A 16054-nucleotide genomic window follows, 5' to 3' on the forward strand; every position below is an offset into this window, starting at 1 on the left:
GTAACGAACCCCCCAAAGGGGTCATCCACACCCGCCACCGAGCTAATCCCGTCACAATATATATATTTATGTGGTCGGGTGTGTACGCATAGAGATGCGCATATGTGTATATATGTGTGTAGGCATGGAGGCTTTTGGATCAAGAGAACCATTTATTTGTATGTTTATCTAGGTGTATAGATGTTTATATGCGTATGAGTATATATATGTGTATATATATGTATGTGTATGTCCAATGAGATTTTTTTAGTTCTCCTTTCCCCTTCCTTTACTTTCTCTTTATAAACATGCAGCCCCTCTTGCACCTTTCGGTATTTCATATCAACATGAGCTTACCACCACACACACAAAACCACACTCATACCAGGTAAGAGCCACCATCTGGTAAGTAAGAAGATGCTGGAAAAAGAGTGCCCAATGCCCTGACGAGTGTGCCTTTTTATCTATATCAGCCCCAGCCGCTCGCCATCCCGCTTTAGGAGATCCAGACCTTCTCTGCATCATCAAGAACTCTCTAGGGCAGAAAGCGATTCTTCAAGTCCTGGCAGGCCTTAACCTAGAAGGCGTAAATGTTCTCAAAAGAGAAAACGCACAGCATCGCCACAAAGGGCTAAATGCCCAAAAGGCAAATGATGGTCATGTGGAGATGACCCAATGGCGGGAAAACTTGTCTGCAGTCACTGCTTCAGGCAGCTGGCCAGGGACCAAGAGTTTGAAAGCCAGCAAGTGTCGACACTACTTTAAAAAAGTGGTTTGTGACACCCTGTCGGAATTCTCTGGTCGACTGGAACAACAGGCGACACACAGACAGGCTGTGATTCCCTCGACAGGCCCATGGCCCAGCCATACAGACATCCCTTTCTGTGGATGTGCCAGGCGCTTCGGGGACAGCCCCAGCTCAGCGGTCTGTGTGAGCTGAATCCCCAGGCTCAGCGACACAGCTGAACACGCAGGAAGAAGGAGAAGACATATCCTCCTCTTCAGCGAACGATCTAGAAGACTCAGGATTCGAGTTTTCTATGCTGCCCCCTTTTATCAGAGCCATTAAAGCGGCACTGGAATGAGAAGAGCCAGAACCCCCACAAAAATAGGGGGAAGACCTACTACCCTAGGTTACATAAACAGATGACCACCTTCCCTCTTATGACTGAAATAAAAGCCCTGTTTCAGGAGGAATGGGAGAAGGGAGAAAGGAATTCCTCTTCTTCAAATAGACTCCACAAATTATACCCCCTCACAGAGGAGGATGGGGCATCATTGTCCAATCCACCAGTTGTGGACGCTGCAGTGACAAGGTTGGCTAAAAACGTCACTCTGCCAATGGAGGATTCTTCCTCCTTCCGGGATATCCTGGACAGGCGGATAGACACGGACTTAAAGAAAGCCTATCTTGCGGTAGGCAGCGCCTGCAAACTGGCAGTGGCATTGACATCAGTAGCAAGCGCCCTACGAGTATGGACGCAGAACTTGGAATGCGCTATTAAGAGCCAACTGCCAAAGGAGCAAATCATCAAAGCTTTAGATGAAATTAAGCTCTCAGCAGATTTTGTCGGTGAGGCAGCCATTGATGTCATCAGTGGTCCTCCCGAGCAATGCTGAACTCTGTAACGGCAAAAAGAGCATTATGGCTGAAGCCTTGGGCAGCAGATCCGTCATCAAAGCAGAACTGCTGCAAACTCCCCTTTGACGGAAAAGCCCTATTTGGTCAGAAGCTGGAGACGGCCATCTCCAGGCTTACGGGCGGAAGATCCTCTCTTCTCCCATAAGACAGGAGAGCCAAGAGGCAAAGGAGACGTCCCTCTAGAGCCATCCCAAATAGTTTTCGAGATTTCGGGAACAACCGCTATAATAGGGGCTCCAGGAGGAATTGGAGAGGTACTCAAGCCACTTTCCTCAGAACGCAAGGGAATAAGGCCCCTACGGCTCCCCTGGCCACCCAAAAGCCCTTTTGATGCCACGCCAATCCAAGGGGAGATGGTGGGGGCAAGACTGCTGGGGTTCACCGAGGTCTGGCAGGACAATGTCCAAGACCGGTGTGTTCAGTCCACGATACGACTAGGCCACTATTGGTCATTCAAGAGACAACCCCCCGAGAATTCGTTTGTGACCACCAAAACATCCCAGTCCCCCCTGAAACTGGCAGGTTTGCAGGAATATATAGATATCCTGCTACATCAAATGGCAATTATAACAGTTCCTATCTGTCAAAGGTTTAGGGGGTTCTACTCTCCTCTGTTTCTGGTCCAGAAGAAGACAGGAGGTTTCAGACCAGTAATAGACCTCAAGAGGCTAAACAAATTCATAAAATTTGAGAGATTCAAGATGGAATCTCTCAATACCATTATCCAGATCATTCAGCCAGGAGATGATATCAGTGGATTTGCAGGATGCATACCTACACGTCCCGATACACCAGGATTATCAAAAATTCCTCAGGTTCACGGTAGGAGACAGGCATTTCCAGTTTGTATGCCTTCCCTTCGGGGCTATCAACATACTTTACCAAGGTGCTGATTGCAGTTCTAGCACCCCTCAGGGAGAATGGCCTCAGAGTCCATCACTTTCTGGACGACATTATTCTGGTAGCCCAAAAAAGAGATCTGCTCCTGTCCACCTTAAGGACATTCGGCTGGATTATAAACCTGCAGAAGAGCCAACTGCAACCTATGCGGAACATGGTCTACCTGGGGGCCCAATTCAACACCCAGGATGCCACAGTTTCCTTACCTCGACAAAAAATCCCCAAGATAAGGGAAAAGGTACAGCAGGCGCTAGCAGCATCAGTGATGTCAGCAGCCCAATGCATGAGCCTATTGGGGACCATGTCATTGTGTATTCCGATGCTCCCTTGGGCTCATTGGAGACTCAGAGTCTTTCAATTGGGGTTTCTAGCGCAGTGGAGGAAACTGCGACTAGCTCCACCCATCCGAGTCAGCGTCCAGATGAGCCAAAGTCTCTGGTGGTGGACGCGCGAAGAAACACTATTGAGACATTGTCCGTTAGGTCCACAAAACTAGATCATTGTTACCACGGATGCCAGCGCAGCAGGGTGGGGCGCCACCTGCGGTCTACACAAGATCCAGGGCAGATGGGAATTCCCCTCGCAGGGTTTGGTCTCCAACATCTTGGAGCTCCGGGCGGCCCTCATGACATTGACTACCCTGCTACCCTACATACAAGGACGTCCAGTCTTACTACGTATGGACAATACGGCAGCAGTGTCGTACATGCAAAGACAAGGAGGAACACACAGCCATTCCCTCCAAGTGGAGGTAGGCCCCATAAAGGCTTTGGCACAACAACGCCTGGTGGATCTGAAAGCAATATATCTGCCAGGCAAGCAGAATATGGAAGCAGATCTTCTCTCCAGGCACTTCAAGGACCCCAACGAATGGGCTCTTCACCCGGATGTTTTCAAACAGATTGTCCTCTGGTGGGGACTCCCGCAGCTGGATCTGTTTGCCTCCTCAACCAACTACAAAGTAGCCCGCTTCCTCTCTCGGTAACCTCACCCGGGGGTGGAGGGGATGGACGCACTGACTCATGTCTGGTCGACACATCTTGCTTACGCCTTCCCTCCGAACCCCCTGATATTGAAGTTTCTGAGGAGGTTATTGGCAGAGACTTTGACAGTCATCGCGGTGCTTCCATACTGGCCACGCAGACCATGGTTCTCTCTCCCAATGGACCTGAGCATATGTCCTCTGATCATGCTGCCATTAACTCCTCTTCTCCTGATACAGGAAGGCATCCTACATCCGAATCCATCCCAGTTGGCCCTAGCGGCCTGGAGATTGAAAGGCAAGGGTTACGGGACTTAGGATGTACCCCAGAAGTCATAAAAACATTACAAAGCTCCAGAAAGGGCTCTGCGACCGTTTTTCAATTCGACCCAACCAGCCCTAGCGTTGCACAGAAACTGTTATTCCTACAAACAGGACTAGATCTGAGTTCTTTAAAAGTCCAAGTCTCGGCCATCTGGGCCTTTACTCAAACAAAATGGGCAGCAAATCCATTGGTGGAGCGCTTCATGAGAGCAGTGATCAGATTGCACCCTCCTAGAAAAAATAGATTTCCTCAGTGGGACCTGATGTTGGTACTAAATTTTCTGCAAACCCTCCTTGCGCCCCTACGCAGAACTGTTCACCATGGAACATCACCTTGAAGACTACCTTCTTGATCGCCATAACCTCAGGCGGGAGGGTGTCAGAGCTCCAGGCCTTAGGAGCTACAGACCCCTATACTACATTCTTTCCGGACAGAGTAGTATTGAGGCCACTCGATCACTTTGTACCTAAAGTAGCCTCTAAGTTTCATCTCACCAATGAACGGGTGCTTCCAGCATTCCCAGAGGAATCAGAGGCCAACTTGCAAGAATTGGACATTCCTAAGACCCTGAAGTCCAATCTTCAAGCCACTGCCTCCTTCAGACAATCGGAAAGGCTTTTTGTCCTACCTTCTGGAAGGCTAAAGGGAAAAGAAGCCTCGGCAAGAACGATATCCTCATGGATAGTTAAAACTATTCATAATGCATACAGAGCGGCTGGAAAGTCTCCTCCGGAGGTGGTAAGAGCTCATTCAACCAGAGCGGTATCTTCTTCCTAGACAGCGCGTGCAGGGGTATCTCTAGAGACTGTGTGCGGGGCAGCAAGCTGGTCTTCCCACCACACGTTCCTGAGGCTCTACAGGGTGGATCCGGCAGCTCTCACCACCTTAGAGTTTGGGAGAAGGACTATTCAGGCGTCCATGTCTAACTGTTAAATAAAGACTGGATTATCTCATTAAACCCTTCCTCTCAAAGCTCATCATTTATCATGTGTATGCTGCCATGTTGGCATCAGGAAAATGGAAAATTGTATCAAATACTTACCGTAATTTTCCTTTCCTGATGCCAATACATGGCAGCATACGGACCCTCCCTCTGATCTTTACGTTTAATAGGTAGAATGGGGAGATTGTTCTCAGTCATGCTTTTAAACAGGTCCTGTGGGTGGATATAGGGGCAGAGCTATATCATGTGTATGCTGCCATGTATTGGCGTCAGAATAGGAAAATTACGGTAAGTATTTGATACAATTTTCCATTTTTGCTGTGGTTCAAGCCTCCACTGGTGAAATCCATCATCACTATCTGTTATGGAGACTTTTGTAACTTGGAAAGAAAGAAAAGGGAAGTCCAACATTTTAGGAGGTCACCAAAATAAAAGTAGAGGAGATATTTGCCAGTAAGAATCCCTGTTCTGGTGATACAGCTGTCAAACATGGAATTTGAGAGTTTTCTATTAATTTGCTGCCACATCTCTGGCACAGGAGATTCAAGGAAAACTCTCCAGTATGAACAATAATAGCACGTCAAGCCTGACTAAGGTTCTAATTCTTTTTTTACTCTACCCAACAATCCGAAAATGTTTTTAGTAATGTTCCAAATGAAGTTCATGGTGCCTTGCTGCTTCCCCAATGCAGCAGTGGAGTTTCCTGAAAAATTCAAACCTCTGGGATGGAGGAGGTAGACGCTGCTTACCCCATCCCACAATGCAGTGGTTGTCCTGTTTGACCTATCACTAGGATTGTGTACTGCAGTGTGAAGGGCATGTCTAGCCCCACTGAAACACTAACTTTCTGAAAATTATGTAAACTAAATCCTTAGGGGCTCCAATGGTGTACTGTAAAGTTTTTGCTTTCACATTGCACTCTATGAGCGCACTTGCATTGTTTCTGTACTTGGAGGGGCCCTCTCCACTCTCTCTTCCCAATATAAAAAATAACCTCCTAAACCACATAATGGATAAATCAATAACTAAGAGACCATGATGACATTAGTGCAGCACTGAAACCTGCCTATTCCAGGTGATTTGATTATGATTAGTAGTGTGTTAATTGTAGCATACAGACTGATTTCTGTAAATGTTTTTGGACTTCTAGTAATTTTTTAAATGAGGGCACGCTTGTGATTGTCAAGTTGAGAAGACTACACCTACAATGATCACTGAATAAATTCAGCAAAGAGGCGCATGTGCATAGTTAGTACTCAACAAACCATTTCTTAATCAAAATGAAAAAACATTTGCCTATAAAATCAGACCTAGTCTTATGTCAGTGATGCAGAAAATTATTGTGTTTTGACATCATATCCACTTTGCAGCAACCAGATCTACTTTCTTATAAAAATTGGCCAACTGTGGTTTTCTCATCGAGTCTTATTTTGTGAGCCTGCTGGAAACTGGCGTGCATTCAATAAGTCTTTATATTGCAGCTCAGGTGTGACCATTAGAATACAACGACTACGAATGTAAGGCTCAAGATCTTTCCTTACGGCCCAGCCTAGGATTTTCGCCTTCCCATTTTGATACGGCTTAATTGCATCCTCCTTAATGTCCTCTGCCCTTACTGGCTCTAAATTCTGAAGACAGAGCTCAGCTAACTGTTGTCTCCTTTCTCTCAATCTCATAACCTCATTATCCATCTTTTCTTTGCCAAACTGTTCCACCTTTTCCCAGAAGGTTTGGTTAAAATACTCATAGAGGTACCAGTCTAGAGCATTCCATGCCCGAAGCTTTTTTACTTCCTCTGGTTCCAGTAGTCTGGAAGACGCACGGATGTTGAGTTTAAAGCTGACCACGTTATCCAGAGCCCAGCACAGCTCCTCTTTGAGAAGAATCATTGATTCATCAAAATATTCTGAAAGTAGAACCAAATTGAACGTCTCCTCCACTTCCCGTACTCCAGCTTTTGCCAGAGTCACTGTAAAAGGAGCATTAGGATTAAACCCCAAGTCAAACCATAAGAGGTTGCGAGCATACTGGTTGGATTGCTCTCCTTCTCGGTAGTAATCGAAAGGATTGGAAATAAAAGCTTTGAAATCGGGTGCCTTCTTGAAGGCTGAAGATGAATAACGATAGTAGGAGAAAGATGACTCAGCCATGGCTGCTGGATCTCGGAGGATCGTGAAGTAGAAGGAGTCTGCAGGCATAACCTTCCGAACCTGCAAAATAAAAAAAAAGTTTTTTTATGTCTGTGAAGGTTCCCATTTAGCCAGGTCATAGTAAAGCTAATAGTAGTCATTCAACATTAACAGAACAAGTCTGGTTGAATGTGAAGATGAATTACGACTTATTCAAGCAGTTTCTCCAGAAGTGAAGAAGCTGCTCAGATAAGCTGTGAAACACCTGCAACATTATAGAACAAGTTCAGCTGAACGTGACTACTGCTAGCTAAAACTTGTCTTAGAATTGTTGAAGATCAGTTCAAGTCAACAAGTGAAACTAGTTACTGAGCTACTACTACAACTATACTTAAAGAGGACCTACATTCAAAAAGTGAAGTTGCTACTATATGGGGAATATATAGAAAGCACAATTTTGCCTAACCAGTACCCTGAAAGATCTGCATTTTGAATTGAATTCCTACTTAAAGAGAAAGTAAAGGCAGTAATTTTTTTTTCCTTTTTTGTTACCTGAAAAGTAAAGACATATTCTGCTAGTATGCATAGCATATTAGCACATTATGCGACATTCACCTCCAAACGAAGCCCTCGTTGTCCCCGCAGCTGTTCCTTCAGAGCACATGCACCTATGACGTCATCGGCACATTATACAGTAAATATCTCCTAAACGGTGCAAGTTTAGGAGATATTTACAGTACCTATGGGTAAGCCTTATTTTAGGTTTACCTATAGGTACAAGTCAGAGATAAGGGTTTACAACCACTTTAAACATGTAGCGCTACCCCCGTGGGGGCCGCCTAAAGAATTTGTATCCCACTGGTTGCCCTGACCTTGCAAGTCCTCCGACTCCTCTGATACCCTGGGTTCAGACATTCTTGTGATGACCAAAGGCAATTAGAGGCACACACAATCAAGTGAAACAGTTGCATCTTGTTTACTGAGATATTAACCACTTAAGCCCCGGAAGATTTTACCCCCTTCCTGACCAGGGTCTATTTTGCGATTCGGCACTGCGTGACTTTAACGGACAATTGCGCGGTCGTGCGACGCTGTACCTAAATGAATTTGACGTCCTTTTTTTCCCACAAACAGAGCTTTCTTTTGGTGGTATTTGATCACCTGTGCGATTTTTTGATCATGCGCTATAAACAAAAAAAGAGCGACAATTTTGCAAAAATAACAATATTTTTCACATTTTTTTATATGAAATTCCCCCCCCCCCCAAAAAAATGTAAAAATCAAAATTTTTTAACATTTTCGGCCAATTTGTTTTATGCTACATATGTTTGGTAAAAAAAAATCGTAAAAAGTTATCGTGTTTACTAACAAAGGGAAAGATTTTTGTCATTTTTGTTGTTTTTTTTTAACGCGTAATGGCGGCGATCTGCGATTTTTTTTGTGGTACTGCGACATTGCGGCGGACAGATCGGACTCTTGACTGACATTTTTGACACTTTTGGGGTTACCAGTGACATTTCTACAGTAATCAGTGCTATACATATGCACTGTTACTGTAAAATTACACTGGTAGTGAAGGGGTTAACTTTTTTTGAGAGGGAGGGGTGGTGTGTGTCCCTAGGGGCGTGCTTCTAACTGTGATTGGCTGTGGTTACTGGTGTAGGAACAGTGATCAACGGTTCTACATAGTAGAACCGTATAATCACTATTTTTACTCCAGGGAGAATGACAGGCGGCTTGTTTACATTAGCCGCCTGCCTTTCTCCCTCTCCACCGACGATCGCCGAGTGACCGGCGGACATCGGGTCCGCCGGTCACACGCGCGGGGGGGGGGGTCCGTGACCGCGAGGGAGCGCGCCTCCGGCAGCGCACGCTCGCTCCCCAGAGCCTCACAGGCTAGCGACGTAGGCCTACGTCGCTCTGCCTGTGAGGGGCTGACTGCCGCAGTAAATATACTGTGAGCAGTCGGCAAGCGGTTAAAGGAATTTAGTTTCAGTAGCATAAACATGTCACTTACTGAGAGTTTACTATGACAAGTAACACTGATAGTAAAAGACAGTCAAAAAGGAACAGTAACTAATTGCAGCATATAACGAACACTTACATAAGATCAAAACTCTGCCTAAGTTGAGATCTATTGGTAGAGGCAGAGGAAGGGCAGAGGAATGACCTTCTTTTATGTCAAACCACTCCCTTCTGTACTTCAACACCACAGGTCCAGAAAAATGTAAAACACTGTATTTAATTCAATGCAAACAATTTAACCTTTAGTCTTAAACCCACTCCCTTAATAACTAGAGTCCTGGGTGAAAATAGGGCCTTTGTGGCCCCAAAAGTGTTAATCCCTTGTGGGGGGTGGATATGTTGTAGTCCCTTGGAAGAAAAGAAGGCTTTGTGTCTTCAGCTAGCTCTTTGGTGGTATACTGGAGATATCCTGACTAGCAGAGTGAAGTAAATTAGACTGAATTGTCCTAGCAAGCAGGGTAATATAAGTATATTTGTGGTGTTCTGAACCAGGGCTGATTAGCAGTGAGTAAGGGTAGCACAGGGCTCTACAGGTTTGGGAAAAAGAAAGGGAGTACCAGACGGCATGACATGTGGGTATTGTCCAGCCAGGGATCCTGTGGCTGGGAGGGGTCACTAAAAGGTCAGGATGAGATGGAAGGGTTGAGGGGGCCAGTCAGTAGCAGACACGAGGAGAAGAAGATTGGACGTTTCTGGAATCAACTTGTTCATTCATTATTTGGATGACTTCTTGTGTGTTGGTCTGCCGTCTTCCAAGGTTTGCTCTATCTTGCTGGGGACGCTGCAGCATATCGCTGGCCGTTTTGGGGTGCCTTTGGCTCTGGATAAACCGAGGGGCCAACTTCGTCCCTTTGTTTCCTTGGCATCGTGGTGGATTCCCTGGCGATGGAGTGTCGATTGCCTGCGGATAAACTCAAGGTCCTTAAAGCCGAAGTTCGTGGGACCATTTGGAAGTGCAAGATTCAGCTCCGCCAATTGCAGTCACTGTTGGGTAAGTTGAATTTTGCATGCCGGATTATGCTGATGGGCAGGGTGTTTTGCCGACGGCTGTCGGCATCCACCGCTGGGGTCAAATCGCTTACTCACTTTGTGAGTTTGCACAGGGAACATCGGGAAGATTTGCTGGTGGGGCATGGTTTTCTCGAATCGTTCAATGGACGCTCTTTGTGGATGTCTGGCCCCATCAGCAACTTCGATTTGGAGCTTTTCACTGATGTGGCAGGTTCAGCGGGCTATGGGGCATTTTGTGGAGGTAAATGGAGCACTGGGCCTTGGCCCTTGGCATAGCGGGACACGGGATTCTTAAAGAATCTGGTACTTTTTGGAGCTCTTTCCCATCGTCTTGGCGGTGGAACTTTGTTCATCTTCCTGGGGTGAAAAACACCTTGGCTGACGCTTTGTCTCGCTTTCAGTGGGACAGGTTCCAAGAGTTGGCACCGGAGGCTGAGCAACACGGGGTTCCTTGTCCTGGCTGGCTGTGGAGCATAGCATTGAAGTCTCAGCAAGGTGGATTCAAGGCTCAGTGAGTACGGGTACTTGGTCAGCATATTCAAAGGTATGGCGGGAGTGGTTAGGATTTCTGCACCAGATGGGGGTGAATCCGGAGGGTTCGGAAGTTAAACATGCTGTCCTGTGTTTTCTTTTAATGCATTTTGAGCGTGGGGTTTTAGCTGCGACGATTGATCGGAAACTGGCGGGTTTAGCCTTTTTCTTCAAGCTTCAAGGCTGCAGGGACCACACAAAGGAATTTTGGGTTAGGCAGGCCTTAAAGGGGTATTGGAAAGCACATAAGCGCCTGGATGGTCGACGCCAGGTTTCCTTTGCCATGTTGCAGGACTTGTTTGTCTGCCTAGACCGGCTTTGGTCCTCCGACTATGAATGCTTGTTGTTTCGGGCTGCATTTGTGCTGGCGTTTTTCGGGGAGTTGCGGGTGAGTGAGTTAGTTAGCCCTTCCAAAACCGCCACCGGGGGCCTCTTGATCCGTGAGGTGTCCTGTTCTCGTGGCTCTGTTGCTTTGTGTATACGGAGATCTAAGACCGGTCTGGGGTGTAAGCGCATGCGGATTGCGGTGTTTCGCATTCCGGAATCTCCTATTTGTCCTGTAAGTGCAGTGGAGGGTTTTCTTTCTGTCAGACCGGATCTGGGGGGTTCCTTCCTGATACATTCGGATGGTTCTGCGCTATCTCGCTTTCAGTTAATTTCTGTTTTTCGGAAGTGTTTGGTGGCGGCGGGATTTGATCCTCAGTGTTATGCCTCACACTCCTTTCGCATCGGGGCTGCCACTGAGGCTGCCCGGTCGGGTTTGGACGATGAGGCATTTAAGTGTATTGGTCGGTGGGATTCTGACAGGTTTAAACTGTATGTCCGCCCACAGCTTATACGGGATTGAGTATTAAGTGGGGGGTACCTATGTATCTGTTTTAAGCTGCGCATCTGGGGCTTATGTTGCGTGTTGTGTTTTCTTTACAGGTGGCGCGGTCTGCCTCGTTTGGATTCTGGGGCACTACTATGTCTTTTGGGGGGCCAGATGAGCTGATGTCCTCCCTAATGGTAGGCAACTGGGTTTCCTGCGGCAGGTATCTTAGGTTCGCTGGATAGGGGTGCCCGGTATGATGTTGAGCAGGGTGGTACCGGAAGTGTATCATTTTTCCAGGCTTGACAGGGCTCCAGATGTTCTATTGTTACATGTGGGTGGTAATGACATGGGGGCTAGGTCCATGCGGGAACTTATTCGTGATGTGAAATTAGAATTTTTGTGGCTACGCACTGTGTTTCCTGGCATGTTGATTATATGGTCGGAAATGGTGGGTAGGACATCTTGGCGTCTGGCCAGGTCAGTGGATAGGATTAACAAGGCCCGTGTTAAGGTTAACAAAGAGGTGGGTAGATTTGTGCCCCGCAATGGAGGCCTGGTTGTCCGGCATTGGGAGTTGGAGGTTGATACTTGGCGGTACCTTAGGGGTGATGGGGTTCACCTTAATGCCGTGGGGATCGATATGTGGACCCTAGGTTTGCAGGAGGGTACTCAACGAGCACTGTGTGTGTGGCGGGCATGCAAGGGTAAGGCTTTTTTGGAGGGGATGACCTTGCAGGCTGGGTAATGCTGCCAGGCATCTATCTATACTACACATGTCAAGGGAGTCCCAGAGCAAAAAAATAAAAAATAAATAAGCGGAGAGACGGCATGACATGTGGGTATTGTACAGACAGGGAAGGGTTAATTTTTGTTAGTGTACTGTCCAGCCTTACGGGGCAGGGATCCTGTGGCTGGGAAGGGTCACTAAAAGGTCAGGACGAGATGGGTGGGGTGAGGGGGCCAGTCGGTAGCAGACAGGAGAAGAAGATACCCACCTGCCCACCCTTTAGTTATGGTTCTTGTGGTTGTCATGGCAGCCAGGCAGTGGTGGCTCTTTGGAGGAGGAGAGAATTCTTGATAAGAATGGTCGGGACCCATCGGTGGTATGGGGTTCTCGGGTACATTCCGGTTAACGAGGGGTTTAACTTGGAATATGTAAAATGGAGGTCACTGCGAATGAGGTTTGTCTCCGAGCCGGTGTGTTGCGGCTGAAAGCGGATGTGGAAGCAAAGGTTTTCGCAGTGAATAGTTTCTGTGTTGTTGCCCTCAAAGACCACCAAGCTTCATTTCTCAGTTTCTGTTTTAAGGAATGTTATGTTATGTTATTTATTTGATATTGCTGTTTTATAATAAAAGGCTGTGATGGCCATTTTACTCCAGAAAGTTGTCGTGTCTTTTATGATTAAGTGGGGTTTGGAGGGGATGGCCTTGCAGGCTGGGTAATGCTGTCAGGTATCTATACTACACGTGTCAAGACATTATTGTCTGCATGCAGTGTCCCTTTGTGTTAAAGCGGTTGCATACCGCTGGACATTTTTTTTCACCTGCAAGGTAAAGTCATAATGTGCTAGTATGTATATGCATACTAGCACATTATGTGAAACTTACCTTAAAACACAGCTGTTCCAGCACAGTGACTGTCTCTATAGACACCATCTTGGCGGTAAGTCCCCATCCTGGGGAGGTGACTGGGACAGATCAGAGCCGGGTCAAGGCCCCCTCTATTCCTCCTTAAGGTATACGTGTTATCCCAAGACACACATTTGGACCACCGGCAATAGATATTATTGACCCTCTCTTTGTTAAGTAGGCTATATCTAGGATATTTGAACCATGGACTTCCATGAGTCCATTTTGTAACTGGAATCAATGTCTATGATTCCTAGTCATTCCAGATGGCTCCTGGCTCCTCTGACCTCACCTCCCTTGTTTCTTTGCATTTATACCCATTACAAACATAGAGTGATGAATCTAAAATTCCAGACAAAGCAATTTTGCGAAACATGTTGAGTGTTCTAGCTCAAGGGACTTCACTAACTACATGTACCTGTGGTGACCACATCGCCAGATCCCGTCGCACCCACCTGTCTTTTTTAAAGGCCTTCCTATGTGGACTCCATCACAGATAACTATGCAATAATATTCCTACCTATACATGTAATTGTACTGCATTGACACGATATTGATTGTCAATCACTGAACTGTTGGCGTTTTGCCGCCTTACAGACGTTGTTCCTGTTTTTAAAATGTACAATAATAAAATGTTTATTTTTATCTTATCCTTGTGCCGATAAAGTCCATGTTTTTTCACTGTCCTATTCAATGTTAAAGGTATACACAACATGTCTGAACCTAGAGTGTCAAGAGGGCTGAAAAAATCACAGGGTCAAGGCAGCACAGAAGAACATGCACTTTCAAGCAACCTCCAAGGGGACAGTGCTAAATACCACCAAAAAAAAGCTCTATCTGCCTAAACAAAATTCTAAAAATTTTATATGGGTACAAGGTTGCATGACCGCGCAATTGTCATTCAAAGTGTGACAATGCTTAAAGCTGAAAATTAGCCTGGGCAGCAAAGGGGGTGAAAGCGTTCAGTATTGAAGTGGTTAAAGTGTGTCAAAAGCAAAAAAAGTTTTTCTTCAATTTGGAGACAGTTAGGAAAGCTTAGCAACCCTGTAAATTTAGATTGGTCTACAAAGAGAAAGCCTTGGAAATCAAAGTAGCTAAATTTTACCAGAATTGGCTCACTAATAAAGGAAAATGAGGTCCTGAGTACTAATTGGCTCCACTCCAGTTTCCAAGATACAGCATCAGGTCAAAATTGCATTAATATAATTAAAAATTATGAGGGGATGTGCAATTTTGCTCCGTAACTTTTCTGCAAATTATGATATAGCAATGAGAATGTTGCCACGCCAATCATTAGAAATGTATCTTTTTATTGATACCAATAATACAACATTCTATTCATTTACTGGTTTTTCATGTAACATTTTCATGCTGACCTCCACACTATTGAGACTGTGAAAGGCATGGACTTTTTCTTCTTGTTTAGCCAATGAGGCAGATAAGTTGCACATGTAATGCAACAATAATGAGGGACCCAACTCTTGTCCTGATTCCCTATTTTGCATCCAAAATATAGATGGTATGCCTTTTTTACCACTGCCATCATACTGCACTTTTGAGATGCAAATGTATCCTCTCCACAAATGTAACCTCTCCACAAATGTATCCTCTCCACAAATGTATCCTCTCCACAAATGTATCCTCTCCACAAATGTAACCTCGCGGCAAATGTAACCTCGCCACAAATGTAACCTTGCCACAAATGTAACCTCGCCACAAATGTAACCTGGCCACCAATGTAACCTGGCTGCAAATGTAACCTGGCCGCAAATGTAACCTCTCCATAAATGTAATCTCGCCACAAATGTAACCTGGCCGCAAATGTTACCTCTCCACAAATGTAACCTCGTGGCAAATGTAGCAGAAGTTGTTTGCACAGTTTCGAGGCATCTTAGCTTCTGAGGGAAAATATCATGCAACTGTGCCTTGGAAATGTTTGTCAATGACACTTTAAGACCCCGTTCAGACAGGGGCGACACGACTTGATGGGGCGACCTGTGAAGTCGCGGTGCACAGCGTGCACCACGACCTCGGCGCGACTTGCACGGACTTCATATAATTGAAGTCAATGCAAGTCGCCTCCAGGTCGCCCCAAAGAAGTACAGGACCCTTTTTCTAAGTCGGAGCGACTTGTGTCGCTCCTATTAGAACGGGTCCTGTGCTAATAAATGGCGAGTGACCCACCGCGACTTGTCAGGCGACCAAGTCGTCTGACAAGTCGCGCTAGTGTGAATGGGGACTTACAAGCCATCAGATGTAACTGTATGATGCGTAGATCTGACCAAGACAAATGTATCTTGCAATAAAAGAACAATACAGTTGGGTAATAATCTTTAGTCTCAAAGTGAAGATATATTTATACACTTCCATGTTGTACAATTTTCATTGTTCTACTGTACGTTGTCGAAAACTTACGAGGCATCACGATCTTCAGACACCTCCTTCCCTTGTAGGCAAATATACTCGCCTGTGTATAAATCTTCATTGTGAAATATCTTGAAAACTTTAGCCAACCAGCAACATTTTCACCTGTTTTCTAATTCATCTAATTAAATATTAATAATAATCTCGGAGGTCGATAATCTCCCATAATTTGTAGACCAGTGTTATTATTGTTGTTTGTATCTCCACTAAAAAAACAAAGCAAAAAAAACCTGGATTTTTGTAAAAACTTACTGTAAAATCCTTTTCTCTGAAGTTCATTGACAGACGCAGCTCTGCTTAATCATAGAATATAGGGTTATGCTCCTCCCAATAGGGATAGGCACTAGGTGGAAAAAAAGGCTTGTCCATGCCTATGGGGGCTGGGCTGTCCCAGCTGGCATAACCCCCCAGGCTCTGCTATACTCAAACAGTTGTGTTGCAAGCAGTGACAGAAAAAGACCCCATAACTCAAAAGTAGATTGACAGGTTCTGCGTCTGTCAATGAACTTCAGAGAACAGGATGTTACGGTAAGTTCTCACAAAAATCCAGTTTTCTCTATCATTCATCGACAGATGCAGCTCTGCTTAATCATAGACTATAGGGATGTCCCAAAGCAGTAAAAACATGAGGGTGGGAACAAGACAGGAACAAAAAAAACCTGAATTCCCCAATGGCCAAAGGTAAAACAAAGCTCAACCAGAAACAACAGGAGCTCCCCC

The 16054-nt window shown here is 45.6% G+C and overlaps 1 protein-coding gene and 1 pseudogene across 2 annotated transcripts in view; one reads left to right on the top strand and one right to left on the bottom strand.

The window, feature by feature from the left end:
- Window positions 1-6186: 6186 nt before the first annotated feature.
- The window catches only part of LOC309554694 (galactose-3-O-sulfotransferase 4-like), a gene marked incomplete at both ends in the record, with an annotated part of 38751 nt that continues 28883 nt past the window's right edge, over window positions 6187-16054 (bottom strand). The window contains one exon of the mRNA XM_082256401.1: window positions 6187-6981. Within this exon, the coding sequence (XP_082112527.1) occupies window positions 6187-6981 (795 nt within the window). The remainder of the gene's footprint in view (window positions 6982-16054) is intronic.
- Window positions 9811-12026, top strand: LOC309554696 (annotated as a pseudogene). The gene is made up of 2 exons: window positions 9811-9916; window positions 11395-12026. The product of its transcript is annotated as an uncharacterized misc_RNA (transcript).

The sequence above is a fragment of the Pelophylax lessonae genome, assembly GCF_965119305.1.
Source record: "Pelophylax lessonae genome assembly, chromosome: 4".
Taxonomy (NCBI): Eukaryota; Metazoa; Chordata; class Amphibia; order Anura; family Ranidae; genus Pelophylax; species Pelophylax lessonae.